Source organism: Phyllobates terribilis, unplaced genomic scaffold (assembly GCF_046119375.1).
Source record: "Phyllobates terribilis strain yellow unplaced genomic scaffold, ASM4611937v1 Scaffold_4__5_contigs__length_816908805, whole genome shotgun sequence".
Lineage (NCBI taxonomy): Eukaryota > Metazoa > Chordata > Amphibia > Anura > Dendrobatidae > Phyllobates > Phyllobates terribilis.
In genome coordinates, this window is record NW_027362764.1 from 474,127,210 (window position 1) to 474,152,258 (window position 25,049).

The 25,049-nt window shown below is 39.6% G+C and overlaps 1 protein-coding gene across 1 annotated transcript in view; it reads left to right on the forward strand.

Moving 5' to 3' along the window:
• The window catches only part of BPHL (biphenyl hydrolase like), a 62,680-nt gene that overhangs the window by 32,473 nt on the left and 5,158 nt on the right, over positions 1-25,049 (forward strand). The window contains exons 4-6 of the mRNA XM_073678698.1: positions 9,488-9,641; positions 19,119-19,250; positions 24,625-24,748. Of these exons, the coding sequence (XP_073534799.1) occupies positions 9,488-9,641; positions 19,119-19,250; positions 24,625-24,748 (410 nt within the window). The remainder of the gene's footprint in view (positions 1-9,487; positions 9,642-19,118; positions 19,251-24,624; positions 24,749-25,049) is intronic.

A 25,049-nucleotide genomic window follows, 5' to 3' on the forward strand; every position in this document is an offset into this window, starting at 1 on the left:
TCAGCTGTCTCCCCTTTGGTCTGGCCTCAGCCCCGCGGGTGTTTACAAAGCTGATAACAGAAGTAGTAGCCCATTTAAGACGTTTGGGAATCATCATAGTCCCTTACCTCGACGATTTCCTTTTGGTGGAGGGGGTCTCGTTAGGAGCTTCTAGACCATGTAAGGATATCCATTTCCACCCTCCAAGAATTGGGTTGGCTGATAAACTGGGACAAATCAGACCTAGATCCCAGGGAAAGAAAAAACTTTCTGGGAGTTACTCTGGATTCTTGCCTAAGAACCTAATTTCTACCTGTAGAAAAGCAGAGGTCACTGAGAAGAGAGATTATTCAGTTTCCAAGGAATCATTACTCCATCAGAAGTGCAATGAGGATCCTGGGACTGATGACGGCCTGCATTCCATGTGTCAGATGGAGTCAGTTTCATGACCGACATCTACAAAGAGCTGTTCTGTCGGCCTGGGACAGGCGTCAGATATCCTTGGACAAAGTAATGCCCCTTTCCAGAGTGGTAAGAAGGTCCCTAGTATGGTGGATGCTGCCAAAAAATCTCCAGGTGGGAGTAGCTTGGATCCCCTCTCCAGCCATAGTAATTACCAACGACGCCAGTCAGTCAGGGTGGGGCGCCCACGTAGAGGTGAAGCTCTTTCAGGGAACCCGGTCCCCAGAAATTCGTGCAAGGTCCTCAAATTATCGGGAATTACGAGCCGTGTGGGAAGTTCTCCACCAGAACAGACCATTATTTCTGGGAAGACATATAAAAGTCTTGTCAGACAACACAACAGCGGTGGCTTTTCTGCGGCATCAGGGAGGCCCAAGACACCCCTTACTGCAGAGCCTTTCTACAAACATGTTTCTTTGGATAGAAAGAATAGCCCGATCTATAACAGCTGTACACTTAGCAGGGGCTCAGAATCAGATAGCAGACTTACTGAGCAGACGAAGGATATGTCCCACAGAGTGGGAACTGAATATGCAGGTCTTCCTCGACCTTACACATCGTTTGGGTTCTCCAGAAATAGACCTCTTGGCAAGCAGAGAAAATACCAAGGTCAGGAGATTTTATTCCCTAAATCCGCTAGACAATCCGGAAGGAATAGACGCCCTATCCCAGCAATGGAACAGGGGCCTGTTGTATGCATTCCCTTCGTTAGCTCTGATACCGAGGGTACTAAGGAAAGTGCAGGAAGACCAGGCAAGGATAATACTGGTAGTACCCTTTTGGCCGAAGAGGAGCTTGTTTCCCTTATTGGCCAAGATGGCATTAGAAGACCCTGTCCAGCTTCCCTTGAGGAAGGACCTTCTCCATCAGGGTCCTGTGTTCTACCAGGAAGTAGACAGATTGCATCTTACTGCATGGATGCTGAAAGGCAGATCTTGAAGTCCAAGGGACTTTCTGATCAGGTGATAACAACCCTACAGGCCAGTCGTAAACCGGTGACCTCGGCCATATATAGTAAAATTTGGAAAAAGTTCTGCTCAGAATGAAGAGATTCAGCTATCGATGTTTCTAACCCTACTATCCCTAAGATTTTGGATTTTTTGCAGGCCGGGTTTAACAGAGGTTTAAAACCAAGTACTCTAAGAGTCCAGGTCTCTGCCCTGAGCGTATTCTTTGATACGCAATTGGCAGCGAATCCTTGGATAGCTAGGTTTTCCAAGGCGGTTCAGAGATTGAGACCATGGGTTAAGAGATCTGTTGCCCCCCGGGACCTCAATCTTGTACTTAATGCTCTTTGTAAACATCCATATGAGCCGTCCAAGGACTTGACTATAGGCAGACTCACCTTTAAGACAGCTTTCCTGGTAGCAATTACACCTGCTAAAAGGGTGGGGAAAATGCAGGCCTTATCCACAAAGGACCCGTACTTAAAGATTTATGAGGATAAAATAGTTCTTAGATTCGATCCATCCTTTTTACCCAAGGTTGCTTCTACCCATAATATAAAACAGGAAGTGGTACTTCTGTCCTTCTGCCAAAATCCTAAAAATCAAAAGGAAGTCTTCTTCCATTCCCTAGATGTTACACAAGCAGTCATCACTTATTTAGAGGCCACCCAGGGTTGGAGAAAGGATCACAACTTGTTTGTCCAATTTGGGGGTAGAAATAGAGGTAAAAATGCATCAAAAAAGACAATTGCTAGGTGGATTAAGTCTACAATAGGTCTAGCCTATGTGGCAGAAGGAAAGTCTCCTCCTGTTGAATTGAGGGCTCATTTCACTCGATCAATGGCCACTTCTTGGGCAGAGAGAGGGGGAGCCTCGGTGGAGCAGATTTGTACGGCCGCAACTTGGTCTAACCTAAGTACATTTTCTAGACATTACAAGCTAGATGTGGTAGCCAGTCAGAGAATGGCGTTTGGTAGGAAAGTTCTCCATGCAATGGTCCCACCCTAAAATCAATACTTTGTTATTCTCCATGATGCTGTCAGGGGACGTCCTGGAAAACGGTAATTAGTCTTACCAGTAATTGTATTTCCAGGAGTCCATCCTGACAGCACAGTTAGTTCCCTCCCTTTCATGTTATATACAGTGTGAAGTAACATTGTTATATAGAATTGTAATAAAACATTTTTGTTTGTTGCAACCATTCTGGTGTGGTACTTAGAAATAACACTGAGGGGTGGAGGGAGGGGAGGGCTTTTAACCTCTGTGTTTCCTGTCCCTGTAAGGATAAGAATCGCGTCCTCCATGGTGCTGTCAGGATGGACTCCTGGAAACCGTTTTTGATGCGTTTCTACCATGGAAGTGCACTAAAAACACGTGCGTTTTTTGCCCATGGATTTTCGTCATTTAATGCAAGTTTATGGAAAAAATCTGCACATAAAACTCTGAGTACCAGCAAAAGATTGACATGTTGCAGATTTGAAAAATGCACCACAAGTCAGTTTATGCTGACTTAAAAAGAAGCAGTCGGCACAAGATTTCTATAAATCCCATCCTCTTTGCTGAAACTTTTTGACGCAACAAAAATATGCAGCATCCAAACCTCACAGTGGGCACAAGAAATCTTGAACTCTATGTTCCTTTTATAGAGATGCCTCTACCCAGTCCATCTTCATCAAAAGGGCTAATTTTTCCAAAAACCATTTGTATGGAGGGGGTTGCGGATTAAGCCATGTGTGAAGTATTGTTTTGGATCCCTCTGTTGCTAAGTGTAAAAATTTCCTTACACCAGTTTCAACATCCAGATATCCGAAAATGGCCTGATAGGACCAAAAGGGGCGAAATTTGTCAGGTAATTAGATACAAAAGCATGGCTTTGTCCAAAAAGACTGTATTTGCGGGTAAAACCACATGCAGTGGTACTGGTCAGCCATTGGGGCAATACACTTGAAACAGTTTGATGTAGGGAAAATACCCATCCTATGTCCCCTTATAGGGATAACATAACCTCGATGACCTAGATTGAGAGGTATTTGTATTTATTGCTATGAAGGAAAAAAGCTATGGCTATAATCAGTTCCTGTAAGTAGGGTTTATTTATTTTACGCGCTTACATAGCACCATTAATTCAACAGCTCTTTACAGACATTATCATAACTATCTCCTTTCTGGCTCCTAATCTAAATACCTTATCAGTATATCTTTGGAGATTGGGAGGAAACCCAAAACATTAAGACAAATCTCTTGCAGATGTTGACCTTGGTTGGTGTAGTAAGTTCTGGTATTTTTTGTGGGCTGAGATTGTGAAAGGTATATCCTTCAGGCCATGTTCACACGTTCAGTATCTGTAAGCCAAAACCAGGAATGGGTGAGAAATGCAGAAGTGGTGCATGTGTTTCTTTTATACTTTTCCTCTGATTGTTCCACTCCTGGTTTTGACTTACAAATACTGATGGAAAATACTGACCACATATTGAACGTGTGAACGTGGCCTAATTATGGGTTCCACTCTATGTTGGTAAGGTGGGGCACAATAGTTGATATGTACAGCAGGTGAAATAAGAATTGAACACGTTAGATTTCTTTGCCTGTGTGGATTGGATGGGTTGTTACCAAGATCTGGAGATAATTTAATGTCAATAGCACCTTTAGAAATATATACTTAGAAAATTGGTGACTTGTTTAATACCTACTTCCCCCGCTGTACATTTAATAACATGTAATTGTGGTCTGCAACTTCCACAGATTACCTAATAAATCTGCCATGAGGATTGACTAATATGTCCTAAATTGTGAATGGAAGACCTCTATGAAATTGGATAGCCACCACTCTAGTTTTTGAAGAATGATCTGCTGAGTAGCAGGTGTCTAACCAAGTGGCTATCAGTGTGGCTCTTTTTGTTTTGCCAATGGGATTGACTATATAGGAATATTTTCATTAACTGTTGTGGTTCTTGGTATATCTGTTGTCTGGATAAAGGAATGTGTTATATACATGTTGGACTTTGAGTAAGGCATTATTAAGATTATGGAATTGCTCCTTTAAATTTCCGTTTTTTTCAGCTTTAAATCTCCACAGGATAACACTTTAATTTGGGGAAAATCATCAACAAAATTATCCGTATCTACTACGGGACAAGCCATATGGCAGAGCTAGATAACAGAAATATACCAACCTATTCGACAGTACTCTCACTGTCTCCACAGGGAACCACTTCTCCAGCTGTATAAACATACCTGGCTCCCCAGAACATCTGGATCAAAAATCAAAAACCCAACTTCCAGCCTACTAACCAGGTAATTACCCAGAATAATCCTAAAAATAAGCAGTCAAACAGTGCCCCTTAACCCAGGTGTTTTTTGTCACCTTGACTGCATTTGACCAGAGACGTCTACTAACCTCCAAGTAGAAGACACATACTACCTACTTCTGCCTCAGGTACAGACGGTCCACTTTCAATTTAGGTAACCTGTTATTCACCTAAAGCAGTAAACTAAAAAGTTCTATACACCCTTTATAGGTACCTACATGCTCTGGATCCCTCAGAAGTCCTTAGCCTCCCCTCTACACAACAATAAAGTGAACTCGGGCCTCCAACAACATCTCTACCCCATATCCTTAACATTCAAGACTCCCTTATTTATACTCCTTTTGTATACTATTTTATTTGTCTATGAATTTTAACCTGTAATAAAATAAACAGATCTTTTTATCAACTACTCAATTATCTCGTTTCTCCTGGCCTCGGTACACTGGCGCGGTAGTCATCCTATTCATTTTCAACTTTTCAAGAAAGACATCCAGGCCCTTCTTAAATTTTAGTAGTGAATCACTCATTACAACATCATGCAGCAGAGAGTTCCATAGTCTCACTGCTCTTACAGTAAAGAATCCGCGTCTGTGATTATGATTAAACCTTCTTTCTTTCAGACGTAGAAGATGTCCCCGTTTCAGGCCTCAGAGTAAAAAGATCAGTAGAAAGGTCTTTGTACTGTCCCCTCATATACTTGTACATAGTAATAAGATCACCGCTAAGCCTTTGTTTTTCCACAGTAAATAACCCCAAGTTTAATAACCTGTCTTGGTATTGCAGACCCCCCAGTCCTCTAATAACCTTGGTCTCTCTTCTCTGCACCCGCTCTAGTTCAGCTATGTCTTTCTTATACACCAGAAACCAGAACTGTACACAGTATTCTAAGTGTGGTCGCACTAGTGACTTGTATAGAGGTAAAATTATGTTTTATCCTCATGAGCATCTATGGCTCTTTTAATGCATCCCATTATTTTATTTGCCTTTTGAAGCAGCTGCCTGACACTGGCCACCAAACGTGAGCTTGTCATCCACCAATACACCCAGGTCTTTTTCAGTGACAGTTTTGCCCAGTGTTTTACAATTAAGCAGATAATTATACATTTTATTTCCTCTGCCCAAGTGCATTACCTTACATTTATCCCCATTAAAGCTCATTTGCCATTTATCAGACCAAGCTTCTAGTTTACATAGATCCTCCTGTAACATAAAATTGTCCTCCTCTATATTGATTACCCTGCAGAGTTTAGTGTCATCTGCAAATATTGAAATACTACTCTGTATGCCCCCTACAAGGTCATTAATAAATGTTAGCAATTCAGTCCAAATTCCTCCCTTCCAAACTCCCTGAATCCAAAGTCACTGAATCACAAGTCACACTCTTACTTCCGTTTGCACAGACGCTCCAGTCACACTCCGCTCGGTCACACTCCGCTCGGTCACACTCGCTAAGGAAGAAGATTTAAAGTTTTTTTTCCCCTTTAGCAGCAATCCAACTTACAGCTCAATGCACTTTCAACGACGACTAGACGACTTTATTCTTCGGGTCGGTGCGATTACAGCGATACCAGATTCATATCGGGTTTTTATGATTGACAGCTATCAAACACTAAAAAACCCTAGTTTTTGCATCGCCATATATTGAGAGCTATAATTTTTCCATATTTCGGCCGACAGAGTCATGTAAGTGTGTGATTTTTGTGAGACAAGTTGACATTTTTATTGGTACCATTTTCGGGCACGTGACACTTTTTGATCGCTTTCTATTCCGGTCTTTGGGAGGCAGAATAAACAAAAACCAACAATTCACAAATTGTTTTTTTTGTTTTTTTTTATGCCGTTCCACGTGTGGTAAAATTGATAAGGCAGCTTTATTCTTTGGGTCAGTAGTTTTACAGCGGTACCATATTTATATAGTTTTTTTATGTTTTGGCGCTTTTACACAATAAGAACTTTTATAGAAAAAAGACATTTTTTTGTATTGCTTTATTCTAAGAGCTATAACTTTTTTTTCTTTTTTTTTTCGGCTGATGGAGCTGTATGGCAGCTTGTATTTTGCGGGACAAGATGACGTTTTCAGCGGTACCATTTTTTTTTTACATTCGTCTTTTTGATATCATTTTATTCCTTTTTTTGTTTGGCGATAAAGCGTCGTTTTTTGCTTCGTTTTTTTTTTTGTTGTTGTTGCCGTGTACACTAAAGGGGTTAACTAGTGGGACAGTTTTATAGGTCAGGTCGTTCCGGACGCGGCGATACCAAATATGTGTACTTTTATTAGTTTTTTTTTTTTTTTTTTTCATAGTAATATTTATTTATGGGTACAGTATATTTTTAATTTTGGATTATTTTATAATTTTTTTTTTTTTTTTAATATTTTTAAAATTTTTGTTTTCCCACTTTCTGATACTTTTTCTTTACTTTTACACTTTGTCCCACTATGGGACTTTCACTTTTTGCAGTCTGATCGCCTGTATAGCATAGAGGTGCAGCAGCATCTCTATACTATACAGCCTGTCAGTGCTGCACAGGCAGAAGTTACTTTGATCGCGCACTGCGCATGATCAAAGTAACTTCCTGCTGTCTGGTGACCCGGATGTCGTCATGACGACATCAGGTCACCATGACAACCACCGGGACCCGGCACAGACCGCGCGGGACGCCAGAGAGGAGGTAAGTAAGCGGCGCTTACCTCTCCTTGCTCTCGGAATGCTGCGATCAACTTAGATCACAGCATTTCGGGGGTTAATGTGCTGGGAGCAGTGTGGTACCGCTCCTAGTATCGGGTGTCAGCTGTGACAATGTGCTATCAGCTGACAACCAGTGGCGATCGCACCAGCACTGCCTGTGTGGGGGCGCAATCACCAGGGCTTATTAATACGTAACTGGTCCAAAAGGCCCAGGGCGCAGATGCGTATTAATATGCCCCACGTCAGAAAGGGGTTAAGGGACTATTGGAACCGGTAAAAAATTAAAAACTCAAAAGTTCAGATCACCCCCGTTTTGCCCCATTCAAAATAAAACAAAAAAAAATTCAAATGTTTTGGCATCACTGCGTTCAGAAATGTCCAGTCTATCAAAATATAAAGTAAATTTATCAGATGGGCAAACAGCTTGACGAGAAAAAAAATCAAAACGCCATAATTGGGGGGTTTTTTGGTCGCTGCAACATTGCAATAAAATGCAAAACAGCCGATCAAAATATTGTATCTACCCCAAAATGGTATCAATAAAAACTTTAGCTCGGGGCGCAAAAAATAAGCTCTCACCCAGCCCCAGATCCCAAAAAATGGAGACGCTACAGGATCCGAAAAATGTCGACCTAAGCAAAAAAAAATTTTCTAACAAATTTTAATTTTTTTTCACCACTTAAATAAAAAAGAACCTATATATGGTATCTGCATACTCATACTGACCTGGGGAATCATACTGCCAAGTCATTTTTAGCATCTAGTGAACATGGTAAAAAAACAAAAAACTTTTTTTTGCAATTTCAACTGCATTTGGCAATTTTTGGTCGTTTTCCAATACGCTATATGGTAAAATCACTGGTGTCATTCAAAATTACCACTCATCACGCAAACAGCAAGCCCTCATGCTGCTATATTGACGGAAAAATAAAAAAAAGTTATGGTTCTCAGAAGAAGGGGAGCAAAGAGCGAAAGCGCAAAAAAAGAAAATCGCAAGGTGGTGAAGGGGTTAATAGCTTAGAAGAATGGCGTGTTACTAACTGACAGCAGTAATTCAAAAAATGAAAGATCTCTCCCATTTTCCTGTTCGTTTACTCTTCTCTTGAGTGGAGAGATTGAACTAGTTTTGCACTAGAAATGTATGTTCAAATCACAAACGCTAATGTTCATACTAGGGTGTTAAACTCAGATCTTGCACACAAAAAATATTCTGTTACTTGGTGGCACTGCTGCTAGGCAAGTTGTCACCTTTTACCGACTCCGCCGCTCTGGTCCTGCGGCACCATCTTGTGAGCGCAGCTTCTGACTGGCTAGAAGTTAGAAATTACGTCACAAGAGCTCAATGCAAGTCTATGAGAGCCAGAACGAGGTCTAAACGAGGCACTCATAGACTTGTGTTGAAAAGTGACCTCTACGCGGCTCCATGAAACACTGGAGCTGGCAGCAGGTCGCTTATCGCCAGAGAGCAACTCTGGAAAAGGATGAAAGCAGCTGCAAAAAGTATCAGACAGGGGGCAGGCGAAGTACGTTTAAAGCACAACTCCACTGGAGTGGTGCTTTAATGTGTTCTGTAGGCCTGAATATGGCCGGCACAGAGCAGACAGTGTTGCAGTGGAAACTATGCACTAGAACTCAAGGGCTAAGATGTATTCAGCTCTGGTGGAAGGCCAGAGTTTCTGATGTAGTCATCTCTTGTTTCCAGATGGTTTGAACAAGAGAATGTGAGGATTATAACTCAATTAATCAGTCATCCATCTGGAGTTCTTGTAAATAGTGGCCATGCAAGATGTACGTCCCCCAAAAGTCCCTGTGACTTGTTTTTTAACGTGGATCACTTAGTCTGCAAAAAAAATGGACATATGAATTGTCCCATAGACTATAAGGGGTACCAGAACTATTTGTAAAAAAAAATAAATAAATACGGATAGAACTTGTATGTGAAAAACCTTTTGAGGCCTAACTATTTGTACCTCATAAAGTACATAAGTGTTGTGACAAAAAAGTAGAGCATTATTGTAAGTTTATTTATAAGTCATCTTTCTTATGCTGGTTGAGATTAATTGTATAAATATAAAAAAAAAAACTAAATTGTAACTTTTCGCAGGCTTTGAATTTAAAAAAATTCTCCTTGCTTGGATGGAGCGATGGTGGAATAACTGCAGTCATTGCAGCTGGGTCTTACCCATCAGTCGTCAATAAGCTTGTGATCTGGGGAGCCAATGCTTATGTTACTGAAGAGGATCTCGCCCTTTATAATGGTAAGAAGATTCAGCTGCCATAAAATGTACTCACTAAACACTGTTGCATTGCTATAATCACTGGGGAAAAACTGGGAGCTCTCTTTAAGTCAATGCAAATTGTGATATAAATGCTAGCAGTATTTCCCCATAAAAAAACTTAACGTAGTTTAAATTATCATTACTCTTCCTACTTTGGAGCAGAATCTGTTGGATTTGTTGTAAAGACGCTCTCTTGCCTGATCGGATGTCGGTAATTGATGATTCATGCTGGTCAGTACACTTGCTACTTCTTTCTGACAGCTAATAGGCAAAGTGGCCCGAACCTATTAATTACAATAGGACCCATGCATGAGTTTTGTTTGGTGTCAGATGGTGACCCTAGCACTGAATTAACCGACATGCATTGACGTCCCTCTCTGCCCAATGTTGGATAATGTGGGAGAGTATCCCGGGACAACCACTTTTTTCTGAGCTGTAATAATAATATCGCGACCGGGAAGGTATGAAGACCTGAGGTGTGTCAGCTGTATTAGGCAACTGACCCCCTGCTCTACTGGTCAGAATTGGAGATAACTCCAATCCCAGGTGTTTAACTCCTTCGTCCAAGGCATTAAAGTGGTTAAAGGCTATTCCAGTTGTTCATCGTGACCTGATCTCAGGGTGCCAGTGTCCTCCAGGTCTTCCATATGTGGATGCCTATCGTATGTTGCCTATGATTTCATTATTAATAATAAAATACAATAAACTTACATCTATTCAAAAGTGCCATATTTTAATACAACTCAAACATATCTGAGAAACAAGAATCTGTATACAGGGTTGTCCAAAAGTAGGTGGACAGAAAGTGTAATAAGGTTATGAAGGGGGAGATTTATCAAACATGGTGTAAAGTGAAACTGGCTCAGACGCCCTTAGCAACCAATCAGATTCCACTTTTCATTCCTCACAGACTCTTTGGAAAATGAAAGGTGGAATCTGATTGGTTGCTAAGGGCAACTGAGCCAGTTTCACAGATCTAGTTTTCACAGATAGATCTCCCCCAAATCTGTTTTTTTTTTTTTTCAGATAATTCGGATAACACATAATGGCAAATAATTTAAATACAGGTAAAAGAAAATGGATTTTAACAGAGTATTGGAAATCTCAAAATGCTGAAACGTTAGAGCAAATTGGGTTGAAACATTTGGTACTCAAGCCCCAAAGAGACAAACCATTTACCGCATTCGTGACAAATTCAATGCCGCTGGCTCAATCCTTAATGCTCCAAAAACTGGTCAACCCAAAACAGTCTGTACAGAAGATAATAAACAACTTGTTGCTGAAACATTTGTTCAGAGTCCAAAAAAGTCCACAGAAGAGCCTCTTTGGAATTGGCAATTTCACGAGCTTCTATCATGTGAATCCTGAAATCTATTGGGTGGAAATCTTATCGTCCACGTCTAATTCATGGTTTATTGGAGGATGATCCAGACAGGCGGCTGCAATTTAGTGAGATTATGCTTACCGAAATTGAAGAAAATCCAGTAATTTTAGTTAACATTATGTGGAGTGATGAAGCTTCTTTCAAATTATCCGGCCATATTAACAGACATAATTGTATTTACTGGTATAATGAGAACATGCATTTAACATTAGAGCAACAACTAAATGAGCCTGGTGTCAATGTTTGGGGTGGTATTTCAAGTTTTGGTGTTTTAGGACCAATATTTTTTGATGGAACAGTCACAGGAGATAAGTATCTCAAAATTCTAATGAATCAAGTTGTTCCCCAGTTACAGCAACAGCCTAATTCAAATGACCTTTATTTCCAACAAGACGGGGCCCCTCCACATTATTCAAGAGTAGTCCGCGAGTATCTTGATGAAACATTCCCTAATAAATGGATTGGCCGAAGAGGCCCACTTGATTGGCCGGCACGTTCACCAGACTTGACCCCAATGGATTTTTTCTTTTGGGGAGTATTCAAGGACAAATTTTATAGTCGAAAACCAAAAAGTGTCAGTGATTTGAAAAATTACATAAGAGATGCATTTCAAGAAATTAATACCCAAAGAGACTTGTGCAAAAAAGTTAGTCGAAGCATAAGAGGCAGACTTCAAAGCTGTGCAAATTGTAATGGAAAACAGTTTGAGCACCTGCGTTGATAAGATTTAAGGTGTTTTGTATTATTGTTCAGAATAAAATGTAATTGTCAATGTTATGCTTGTGTTAGTAAATATAATTTTATATATAAATCAAAATAAATGTTATTATTTTCTGGCCACCTACTTTTGGACCACCCTGTAGAATAAAAATTTGAATGGTAATAAACTGAAACTGAGAAAAACTGTGCATTGGACAGGTTTTCCAATGCTCTTATTATATGATCCAAAAATATGTGCACATAAAGATGATTTTTACACTGAAAATATTTTACTGTAAATGATGACATATAAAGAAAATGTATTACCATATCTTGTCAGGTATATTCACCAATTTCTTTGTCCTTATATAGAACTTAAAAATCGATCATCCACACTGCCAATTAACGACGTGACGAAACTTCTCAGTATCCGTGTTCAGCTACCCGCTTCACTTTTCTTTTTACAGTTTATCGCAGTACCTTTTTCAGTTGAGGATTTTTCTTCATTTTTTTAAGAATACCTTCATATTGCAGAACGATGTTCATTGAGTCTCAGCGAAGGGAGTGTTTCTTTAAATAGCATATTGCCTAGATTTTTATATCATGAAGTATTCACTGTAAATATGTATGCGATATGTGCTGTATATATTCATAATATACGATAAGGTAATACTTATGAATGTTCCTTATACAGCTGTATTATTGTGAGATCTGCTTTATATTGAGGCTCTTATTGTTTCTTTGCACGCATGCTTGATAAAGGGGGCGTTCCCTGGAAACATACCAAAGTTGGTGTGTGCTACTGCTGCCTCTGTGAATGCTACACTTAGTGGATTCTGAGTTTTCGGTGTTGGTGATGGATTAAGTAGTTCTATATGAGGACATTATGAAAGTGGTGAATATACCTGACAAGGTATGGTGATACATTTTGTATATGTCATAATTTACAGTAAATTATTTTAAATGAAAAACTTGTGTTAATATGCATACGGTCTATTTTTTAAGCAAAAATCTGCCCATTATGACTCCCTTCGCTAACAAAACCACCATAAATTCTGCTCCCTTATTACCTTTGTATCTTTTAGTTGTCCCACTCAATTCTTGCTTCACACTGCTCATGCAGCACCTTACCCATTTAATCTCCTAGATTGTAAACTTGCGAGCAGGACCCTCACTCCTCATGATATCTGTGTTATTCTATAATGTCTTGTCTGTACAAGTCCCTTCTAAAATGTAAAGTGCTGCGGAATATGTTGACGCTATAGAAATAAAAATTATTATTATTATTCTATTCTTATTTTTCCTCCAGTCTTGTCAGATTCTCCGAAACTGTGCCGGGACGTTCTAATCTTTTCTCCCACTAGGTTTCAAAGTTACTAAGTTTCCTCTTCTTATATTTCTTCCTTTTTATAGCTGTATGCCTCACATTCAGTGCATTTATTTCCACTTAGCTAGGTGGGTCCTCCTGTAACCAATGTTTTGCAGTTATTTTGCTGGTATGATAAAGTATTTTAGCAACAGCCTGTTAATTCCCCAACATATTCTAACAACTTCACTTTAGGATCTCTTGGCACCCTTAAACCATATATTCTAAAAATAAATTCTGATCCCAGCGATGTATCAATTACTGGGCTGCTTGCTGTAGTTTTGATAAAATCGCTGTTTTATCATAAGGAGATGATCACCCATTGACTAAGGCTAGCGCCGAAACGCGTGTTAGAGCTAGTGCCATTTCAGAAGGAGGAACATATGGGTGAATATGATGACTTTTTATATTGAATACTTTTTTCATTTATGCAGTCTTATTTACTGATATCAGTCTCACGCTGCCGTGTATCATCATAGTTTGGGCTGTTGTGTTACTGTTCACACTGTCATCTCTCTCCCATTGTATATTTCATTTTCATATGTTCTTTACACACCATCATCTTGTAGTTATTATCATCTCCTCCTGTTGTTTGTTGCCCTCTAGTGTTTCTCCCATTTTAAATATCTTGTATTTTTATTAGGTCTGTTTATGTCAATAAAGTCACATTTTGTACCTTTTTTAGGCTGTACACAATTTTTGTAGGTTTTTCATATCTGTGTTTTTCCAGCCACCTTACTTTTTGCTATATGCACAATTTTGGTGCTTTGAACTATTTTTGATTTATTTTACTTATTACTATTTATGCACAGATTCCTGTTGGCTGCCCCTTTTGTTCATCCCTAGAGGACTAGGAAAGCTGTTACCATGTATTGATCTAATTTCTTGAGCTCTCTATAACCGCACCCCCACCACTGATTGACAGCTTTCTGCCTATGCCCAGTGTTCACAGAAATAAGTCAATCAGTGGTGTGGTTGGGGTAAGCAGAACTCAGCATTCACAGAACTTCTGGATCTGTAGGAGATAAAACAGTTTTTAACCAAAACTGTAGCAGTTAACAAAGTAAATGATACATCTCTGGAAGCAGGGTCTCTGCCCCTACAATTACGTTGCTTTAACATGGGGTAGCAAAAATCTGTAGACAAGTGAAACTCATATATTATATAGAGTCATTACAAACATTGATCTATTTCAAGTGTTTATTTCTGTTAATGTTGATGATTATGGCTTACAGACAATGAAAACACAAAAGTCATTATCTCATTAAATTAGAATGCTTTATAGTAACAGCTTGAGAAATGTTTTAAAATCCGAAATGTTAGTCTACTGAAATGTATGTTCAGTAAATGCACTTAATACTTGGTCGGGTCTCCTTTTGCATCAATTACTGCAACAATGCGGCGTGGCATGGAGGCGATCAGTCTGTGGCACTGCTGAGGTGTTATGGAAGCCCAGGTTGCTTTGATAGCAGCTTTCAGCTCGTCTTCATTGTTGGGTCTGGTGTCTCTCATCTTCCTCTTGACAATATCCCATAGATTCTCTATGGGGTTAAGGTCAGGTGAGTTTGCTGGCAGATCAGGCACAGTGATACTGTTGTTTTTAAACCAGGTAATGGTACTTTTGGCAGTGTGGACAAGGGGCCAAGTCCTGCTGGAGAATGAAATTTCCATCTCCCAAAAAGCTTGTCGGCAGAGGGAAGTGCTCTAAAATTTCCTGGTAGACGGCTGCGCTGACTTTGGTCTTGATAAAACACAGTGGACCTACACCAGTAGATGACATGGCTCCCCAAACCATCACTGATTGTGGATACTTCACTCTAGACTTCAAGCAGCTTGGATTGTGGCCTCTCCACTCTTCCTCCAGACTCTGGGACCTTGATTTCCAAATGAAAATACATCATGTAGGAGACACTGAGCCTGCTATATACATCAATCAGGATACACTAAAATTATGTATACATCACACATGATACATTGCAACTGCTGTATACATTACATAAGGAGACACTGTGACCGCGGCATACATCACATAGAAGACAGAGACTGCTGTATATACATTGCATAGGAGATACGTAGTCTGCTTCATATATCACATGAGGGTCCATATCATATCCATATCCCATATCAAGTGAACCAATGACTATTACCACTATATTTTTAATTCTGTGAGAATTTGTTCTTTGATAATACTTTGTTAAAGAATTCAAAATGTGAAGAAAAAATTCTATAAATTTTTATTTTGTTTTTTATTAATTTTCAAAGTTGTGAAAAAATGTGAATTTCTGTGTTGCATGCCTTTTATGTTTCTCCTCATAACTTAGGCAAGAAACAAGATAGAGAAATGGGAAAAACACCATTCAATTCAGAACAGCACAGGCTTTCAAAAGACATGTCACAGGAGTATCGTTGTTAATATTTTACCCATGCGGAATCTAACACAAAATTTCAAAATGCTTTTCCGAAAAATCAATATGATATTAAATTTACAAAAAAATCTCATTTGCCTCATATGCTCCTAGCCACATCTGTACCAAAATTCAAGTTGGGCTCTCAATGGGAATCATACTTAAAAAAATAAAATAAAATAAAAAAAACCTATATAAACAGTGACTGTTTGAAAATCTTGAATTCAAATCTGTTCAGCTTGTGGTCTAAAAGTGTAGGGTCTTTATTTTCCAAATAAAAAAAAATCATGTTTTTCTAGATATTGGGAGTGTGGGAGGGATGCTTCAGCTGCTTCTTCACGTGATTAATAGCTGAATGGACCGTGAGATGAGCTTTATAAACACTCAAATCTTCCTGCTCAGACTGCTCTCCACCAGTCCAGTCACATCTCCCAGGTCTGCCCGGTAATGGAGACAACCTGAGCAGATTCTAGACAGGTGAGTACCACAAGCACACCCCAGAAGGGGTGTGGAATATAGCAATAATTACAATAAAAAGGAACAAATGAATACATACCTGAAGGGGGAAATTAAGGGGTTAATACTGACAGAAGTGAAGTATTATTTCAAAAGCTAGAGAGGCAAAGTTGAACCCATGTCCTGACATGCTTGCGCCTGTGCTCTCTTGCTGAGTTAAACAAACAGTAGTCTCTACACAGGCATCAGGTGAGTCAGTGTACTACAATCCGGGTCGGTGTGTTCAGTTTCATTGCATTTGTATTAATAGTTTAATGTTTTTCTTTTAGTATTAATACTGACTTTAGTTAAAACTGTATTTGTTACTACACAGTGTAGAGTACTGAAAATCATTTTTATCACTGTGTTACTATAGAGCAGAGGTCCCCAACCTTTCTGACCTTGAGAGCCACATCCAGCTCTCGCCACCCTCACAGTAGTGACACCCAGAGCCCCCATTACAGGTATGACAGCCAAAGCTGACCACAGAAACCACACTGAGGTGGTATACCAAGATCCAGGGGTTCTTACCTTACCCCGTTTCTGATCTGCACTTCTATGAGGGGCTACTGACAAAAATCATGATCTGGAGACCTACTCTCCATAGCTGTTTGCTAGACCTGATGCGAATGCACCAAGATGGTAGACAGCCTAGAGCCACACAACCTGGGCCTGTGAGTCACAGGTTGGGACCTCTGCTATAGAGCGTACAGTACTGAAAATCTCCATTTTTATTACCTAACCTTAACTGTTTGGTCTCTTTCTCACACAGCAATGGCTGTTACTTCTAAACTCGGAATGGCTTTTAGTATATACTATGATGATACATATGATGTAGTTGTCATCTTATAATTGCATTGAGTTAAACATTTGCCATTGTTTGGCTAAATAAAATTTTAATTTGAAAAAAATAATAATTTTCAGTTTAAAGACTTGCTGTTAATTGTTTAGACTAGTTCATTTGTTTTATTCTAAAGCTTGATGATTTAACTACTATACTCAGTTTAAAAATTAGAAAAAGGACATGTCTAATGGTGTAATATTTAAAAAATGCTACTTATATTTAAATATTTAATATTGCTTCTTTTACTTTAGTATTAAACATATGATTAGGATGAGACTGTATTTAGAAAATCACACTTAAAAATATGATCCCAAGGAGAGCCCAACTTCAATCCTTGTACAAATGTAACCAAGAACACAAGTAACACATGCCTTTTTTGAAAATTTTATAACCTATTGTTTTTTAAAAATTGTGCATTAAAATGTTAAATTTGACTCCTCAAAAACAAAATATCAACAAACATAATCTTGTGACATCAAATTAAAACCTGTACCGTTCTAAACCAAACAGTGTCTCTCCCATGTCCTTATCTTATTTTTAGCCCCAAGATGTGATAAAAAGTGTAACATCATACAAGCCCAAAGTTCAGACTTTTTCAAAACTTTAGAAACATATAAAAATGTAACTAATGAAGATAAAAATGCAAATTTTTTTTTGTAATTCACTAAAGTAGCACTTCAAAACAAAGAAAAAAAATCCAAAGACGTTGGGTAAAAAAAAATTCAGATTTGGATCACTTGATATGGAATGATCCACAAGAGATACTGAGACTGCTGTATATAAATCACGTAGGAGGAACTGAGATCTTGCTGAATACACATCATAGGATTGACTGAGACGCTGTGTACATCGCATAACATATACGGAAACTGTTGTGTGTATATATATATTGCATAGTATACATATTGCATAGTATACGCTGAGGCCATTGTATATACATTACATAGGATACATTGAAACTGTTGTATATACATTGCATAGGAGATGCTGAGACTGCTATTTATAGAACACATAAGGACACCTGAGATTTTGCTGAATACACATAGGGTAGACTGAGACTCCTCTGTATACATCACATGGGATACGCCGATACTGCTGTGTGTACATCGAATGGGATACACTGAGATTGTTTATATTCATTGTTTAGGATACACTGAGACTGCTGTATATACATCACATAGGATACACTGAGACTGGTGTGTGTGTATATATATATATATATTGCACACAGACTGTTGTGCTACAGGACTAACCTGTCTGATATTCACTGGCCATGAAAAAGGTCTGTTGACTGAAACGTTGGCCCTCTTTCGTACATACGCATGCTGCATTATTAAATAAGTATATTGGATCTCTGAGTTCCATGGCATTAATGTTACTTGTATCTCCACTACCACTGAGCACCAAACATTTACCACTGAGTGCCTGCCATATCTTCCTGTTTACATCACATAGGATACATTGAGACTTCTGCACACATCGCAAGCAGAAGTGGGACAGGAGAGCAGAATGTGCAAACTCCGCCCACAAATAACATCCTGATGCTAGCAGTGGTCAGCGCCTGAATTAATCCAGCGTTTCATGCTCCAAGGCGGTATTCAGCAGTCAACATTGCGTGCGTGTATGCGTACATTACAGAGAAATTAAAGGGCCCGATGGCTGTAAAAACAGGGATAGCAGCCCAAGCACTGCAGCAGCTTCGGGAATCTGCCCAAAGACCAGACCAAAATGATATCCGGAGGATATCCATTCCTATTTTATGGACAGAAGTACTTGGTCAGTCTGTGAGAAAAGATACACTAACAAGAGAAAGTGGTCGACCTCTAATTGAGAATCCATCAGTGATCATCATTTTGACATGCTAACGAGAAAGTTTGTAACTTTTTTATCTGTTTTTCTGACCTTCTCTTTGCTTATTTCTGACCACAGACTACAGTAAAGTTTAATGTACAGGGAAACAAAGAGCCTGTAAAAGCCAAACTGTGCAAAATCTGTAATGTAACCCAATTTTAAAATTTATTTTAGCAGAAAATAAATGTTTTTAAGTAACACAAATATTGTCCCCGAAGGTGGACAACAATACTGGATCACCTTTTCCTTAGAATTTCTGGAAATGTATGAATACATTGAGCTCTGTGTTGGACACACTATATAATATACAGTAATTAATAAGTGCAGCATTATTTTAACAGGTGAATGCTGTTTTGTAGTGAAATTCAGGTCCAGGGATTAATGTATGTTTTGCCTTCTGCTATTTTTTCAGCTGTGAAAGATGTCAGAAACTGGAGTCCAAAGATGAGAAAGCCAATGGAGGATGTATATGGGAAGGAGTATTTTGCCAATACATTTTCCGCATGGGTGGAAGCCATGATTCAGTTTACCAGCAAACCTAATGGTAATTGTATAAGCTTTAAGTTATCTGGCTTTAAATTTTTTTTATCTTACATCCTTGTTTGTATGATCATGAAACGATGCATGCATGTGTTTCTGTGGGAGATGGGAAGTTTAGCAAACAATTATCTGACATGCAAAGGCACCATTAATGAGAGTTGTATTGTGCTGAGGGAGTACAATGTGACAAAACGCATCCGAACCTGCAATCTAATGTATAAGGGTATCTATCATTCTCCCACTGGCAGATAGCAAACCGACATGTTGAATGCTGAGCATGCATGTTTATGGTGGAGATGAGAGAAACAGCTGTCAAGCAAATGGTCTTTTGGTGAATAGTTAAGCTGCCACCATGGCGTTATACAGTATGGTAATAGGCTTCAAAAAATGATACTGTCTAAACATCAGTACTGTATTACGGTGTAGGTACACACACCGTAGCAAAGAAATCAGGTTCTAAGGTGAAGTAATCCATAAACTTTTTCCTAATCTAAATTGTCAGTATGGGGGTTAACCCTAGAACGCATACCTGGGGCCTCGCAGGCCCGCCCTGTTAATTGTTTTCTATTTCCTGCAAGATTACTTTAGTTAGAATTTTGAAACTCTAGGTATTCTTCATGTATATAGTTGTTTGTCATTTGAGTTTGAGTTATTCCATGTTATTTGCACACGGGCCTAAAAGGCCCCAGGTATGTGAAAGTGTAGATTTTTATGGTCATGCGTTCTAGGGTTAAGAGGGAACTTGTCAAGCCCCCTGTCAAGGACGCCACAGAGATGATACCGGGAAGATCACGCAATATCTGACCGTGCCGTCACTATGTCACAGATTTCGTCCGGAATCGCAAGCACACGATCCAGACTACTCATTTCTTAGGCAAGCGACCAGTGAGCGTATGGCGTCACACCCCTAGATTCCAATGCATGGAATATGTATTTACGCCCTCCGTACAGTCACTGTCAGCTTCACAATAGCCCGATTATTAATATTATTCGCTGCCACCACTGTCCAGCTTTGAAATATAATACAGGCCTGGGCGGACGCCTGCGTTCTGGTAGCGTATATGGCTTTGGGGGAGGGAACGATTACAGGAGAAGAGAAACAGAACTATTAAATTTTATATTTAATCCTAAAGGGAGGCAGTGTTTAAGAAAAATGTATACAAAGATTTCACAAAGGAGACATTACAATACATAAATAGTTACACAAAGTAATAAGGATTAAAGAAGAAACTTACTCTATACGGTTCGCAGGGACTAATCTGCATAGGTGGAGGAGGGGCTCCCCAATTTGATTTGAACGTTATTGAACGTGACCCGTTTCTTATAGTATCTATAGCCCCCTGGCAATGAGTACTGCTCCAACCTCAGCAAACTATTTTATGCTTAAGGGAGAGACCTGCCCACACCCCCTTGTGCCAACATCACAGGGACTGGGGCTCCACCCTTCATGTTTGTATTAAAATCTGTTTTTTGGGATAACTTATCGCTGGTTGATCCCAGAAGTCCAAAAGTGGTACCATATTTTCTATTATGATTTTACCTTCATTTAGATACCACACATGATATAGTTGCAGTCTGCTATTTTGCTACTTTTGCGCCACAGCTCCCTTGTTTGGCTTACAGCAATGAGAAAATGTTCATATAGCTCCTTGGCTGTCCCTGCCACTAAAAATATAGGTCCCATCATTATTGGAATTATGGAACATATATTCCATATTCCGTATCGGTGCCGGTGAGACTATAGACTTATTTTTGAAGCTCAGGAAGCAAGCTTCAACAGTTACATGTAAATTATTCCCTCAAAAAAGAGAAAGGTATACAGAGAGCGCACCAATCTAAGTGTAGTATATAGCGGTAATATGAATATTTATAATGGTCTTTTGCACTCACCTTTATTTGGTCTTTCAATTCAGCTTATCGATCTCTAAGGATCACAAAGAAAGGGATTTTCTCCTTTCCGTTGGTTTGCTGCATACACCTGGTGGCTACTCGATAGCCCTGCTCGGGTTATCATAGGAAAGAGATTTTGACAATAATGTTCATCCAGGCCAAATGCACTCCCAAGAAGCCAGTGAATACTGTGGGTATATATTCTCCAAACGATCTTTATTTTTCAAGTAAATACAATATGTTTCGACAAGATTATGTCTTCCTCAGGTACCCACAGTATTCACTGGCTTCTTGGAGGCGAATTTGGCCTGGATGAACATTATTGTCAAAACATGTAAATTATTGCAAGCCTGCGTCTAATCATCCCCTGCGTCTGCCAGGGTGAAATTTTAGTTAGGTTGTAGCTTTACAAGTCACTTCTACTGTAGGTGATAATTTGCAGAGAGACAGATGCTGGACTGTCAGCTCTCCTATGACAAATGAGGGATGAGGGAGGGGTGAGGGGGCTTCAGGGGAAGAAAGAAAGAATATATTCAATATTTTTCAATATTTACCTGACACCCCCTGTTTTTTTTTCAAATTACTGCAGTATTCATGCAGTTTTCTTTATTTTAATAAGGTTTTATGTTCTGTGACATGTAAGTTTGGGCAGCTCTGGTCAAAATTACTGTTATTGTGAACAGTTAATCAAGTTGAAAATTAAATGATCTCTAAAAGGCCTGAAGTTAAAGATGACACATTTCCTTTGTATTTTAGGCAAAAAAAAAGAAATATAGTAATGTTTTATATTTTATAAATTACAAAAAGGAAAATGGACCAGGGCAAAAGTTTGGGCACCTTTTAGAGATTTGTGTGCTCAGATAACTTTGACCAAGGTTTCAGACCTTAATTAGCCTGTTAGGGTTATGGCTTGTTCACTATCATCGCTTTATAAAAACCCAGCCTCCTCTAACCTTGTGCAAAAAAACTGCAGCCACGGGTTCTTCTAAGGAGCTGCCTAGCACTCTGAAAATGAAAATGGTGGAAGCCCACAAAGCAGGAGAAGGCTATAACATAGCAAAGTGTTTTCAAGTTGCTCTTTACACAGTTTGAAATGTAATTAAGAAATGGCAGTTAACAGGAACAGTAGAGGTCAAGATAATGTCTGGAAGACCAAGCAACATTTCAGTGACCCTTCCCGCCAGACTAGTCCTTGCCTGTATTAGCATATGTAGTACTGCAAAATAAAAATTAATTCTTTAAAGACTAAATTGTTAGCATGGCACATGAAACACATTTTTGCAATAAAGAAAACTGGATGCAAGGCTGGCTCCAGGTTTTCATGGGCTCTGGATGAAAGAGTCTCTGTGGGCCCCTTTAACACATACCACGATTCGTGATGCACAGATACGGCGGAGAAATATAAGTAAACACAGGGCCCAGCCTGCCCCCTCATCCTTCACATATGCAGACATGCACACATACAGTAAGTGGACATGTGCGCACACACAGACATGCACACATACAGCACGCAGACATGCACACACACACAGTACACAGACATGCACACAATTCGCAGACATGCACACATATGGTACCAGGGCTGAGGAGTTCGACTAAGACTCCTAAAATATATAATTGATACAGTAGTACAATGCTGGTTGTGCTGTAAATGTTTTCATAGGAATTTGGGAAAGTTATGAAATGGCCTATAAATGTCTGTTCTGTTCCTGATCTAAGGATCTTGGCTTTTAGTTGAGATGAATCTGTGCTGCACTTTATGTACATGCTCAGTAGTGAGGCAGTTTTATGGAGTCGGGAGTCAGGGAAATTGAAGAGTCAAAGGTTTGGCTTACGGACTCCACAGCCCTGCGTATGTGAGAGTCGTAAGAGAGCGTGGCTGCCAAATGTTGAAGCATCTAAAAAACACTTATCCTCTGTTGCATCACTCACACAGAATACCAAACTATCCTTGGAAAAATATCAGCACAAGAAGGTTATAACTGGAATTCATGGAATGGGCTTTCATAGTTCGGTAGCTGCACACAAGCCTAAGATCACCATGTACAAGGCTGAGTGTCAGGTGAAGTGCTGTAAAGTGTGGCGTCAATCAGACTCTGAAGCAATGGAAACATGTGATCTGGAGTTATCAATCAGGTTTGGCAGATGCCGGAGTTGGAGTCGGAAGGCATGGAAATTGGGGAGTCGCTGAGTCGGAGGATTGGTTTACTGACTACAGCCCTGCACGGTACACATACATGCGCACACACTGTACGCAGACATGCTCATACTCAAAGATAAACAGATACGAACACATACAGGCATATGTATATATACCTATTTGAAGACAAATTCACAAAAATACATATAAACAGATTTAAATATATACACAGTCATACACCCTGGCATACATAGATATACACATCATACATGCACACACACAGCCATCCAGACTCATTACAAATATTTTTAACATGGGGAAGCCGGCAAGTCTCGCTCACCTCCCCCCGACTTGTCTCCCATCCAGCTGACATGTGGTTGTGCAGGGTGCACTGCTTGATGGCCGTCACTTTGACATGGCCGCGAACAGTGCACTGTCCGGCTGTGGTGGTAGTTGCGATGCATCTGGGTCGACACACAAGCAAGATTAAAGGCCCATATCTCTAAAACTGTATGACGGATAAAAAAAAAACAAAAACTGATATTGAGGGGAGCAGCAGAAATAAAATAGCAAAAACTGGCCACTTTTAAGTGGGTGACTGGTTCTCTTTAAGCCATTTGAAATTGATGTATTAATAGTAGTACTGTACTTGGGTTTTATCAGATTATAAATGCATGTGGTCATACAGTGAAATTATATTGAACAATAGTAACACAAATTTGATACACTGGAACATTTTCTGGCAGAGAAATCTGAATTGCATTAAGGTCTGAATTCCTCATTTCCATTTCTCATTTTCCTTTAAAGGGGTAGTCCACTGCTAGGACAACCCCTTCTTGAACTAAATGTTTGGCACCGTTAAAATAAAAAAGCTTATACTCACCTCCCGTGCCTGCTCTGTTCCAGCGGTGTCGGCACTCACGGTCCCAGGGTTCTTGTGAGGTTGTTGTGACACATGACCCCGGCATCCAATCAGCTCTGGCGTCACTGTTTCCGCCTTCGAACAAATCGGCCATGAAGAGAAAGTCTGCTCTGCGGCTGCTTTGACTTCCTCTTCATGTTCAATTTGACAAGAGGCGGGGACAGTGACACCAGCGCTGATTGGGCGCCGGCGTCACGTGTTACAACAGCAGCACAGGAGCCTCAGGAGAGCGAGTGCCGACACCGCGGGACACCAACACGGGACATGAGTATAAGCTTTTTTAGTTTATCAGGCCAAGCATAGGGGATGAAAAGGAGTTGTCCAAGTAATGGACTACTTCTTTAAGGTGCGTTGTTATTACAGATTGTGTAAATTATGCATGATGATTTGCATTAAAGTAATATGTAATTATAATGTTATTATCAGGTAATATCTGTCGACATTTGCTTCCGCTTATTGGTTGCCCAACATTAATAATTCATGGTATGAAGGATCCCCTGGTCCCAAAATTTCACCCGCATTTTCTACATGAACATATCAAAAATTCAAGGTGAGTGATTATATGAATAGATAAATCTAGATATAAATATGTATAATAACCCTGACAGGAATAATAGTTGATCCCAAAATCTCTCGTATACCTCCTTCATACCAGTTTACTTATTAATACAAACCTAGACTAAACCCCCCTCTTTAAAGAAGTTGGCCACAACTTTTTATTATGTCCCCAATGTATCCCCCCGGTGCCCATAAGTGTCTTTGTAATTACCTTCTGTTGCAGTTTCTGCCTGTGAGCGGCGCTATCGGTAGCCGCTCACAGGCATCACATGACCCCATACTGATGTCACGTC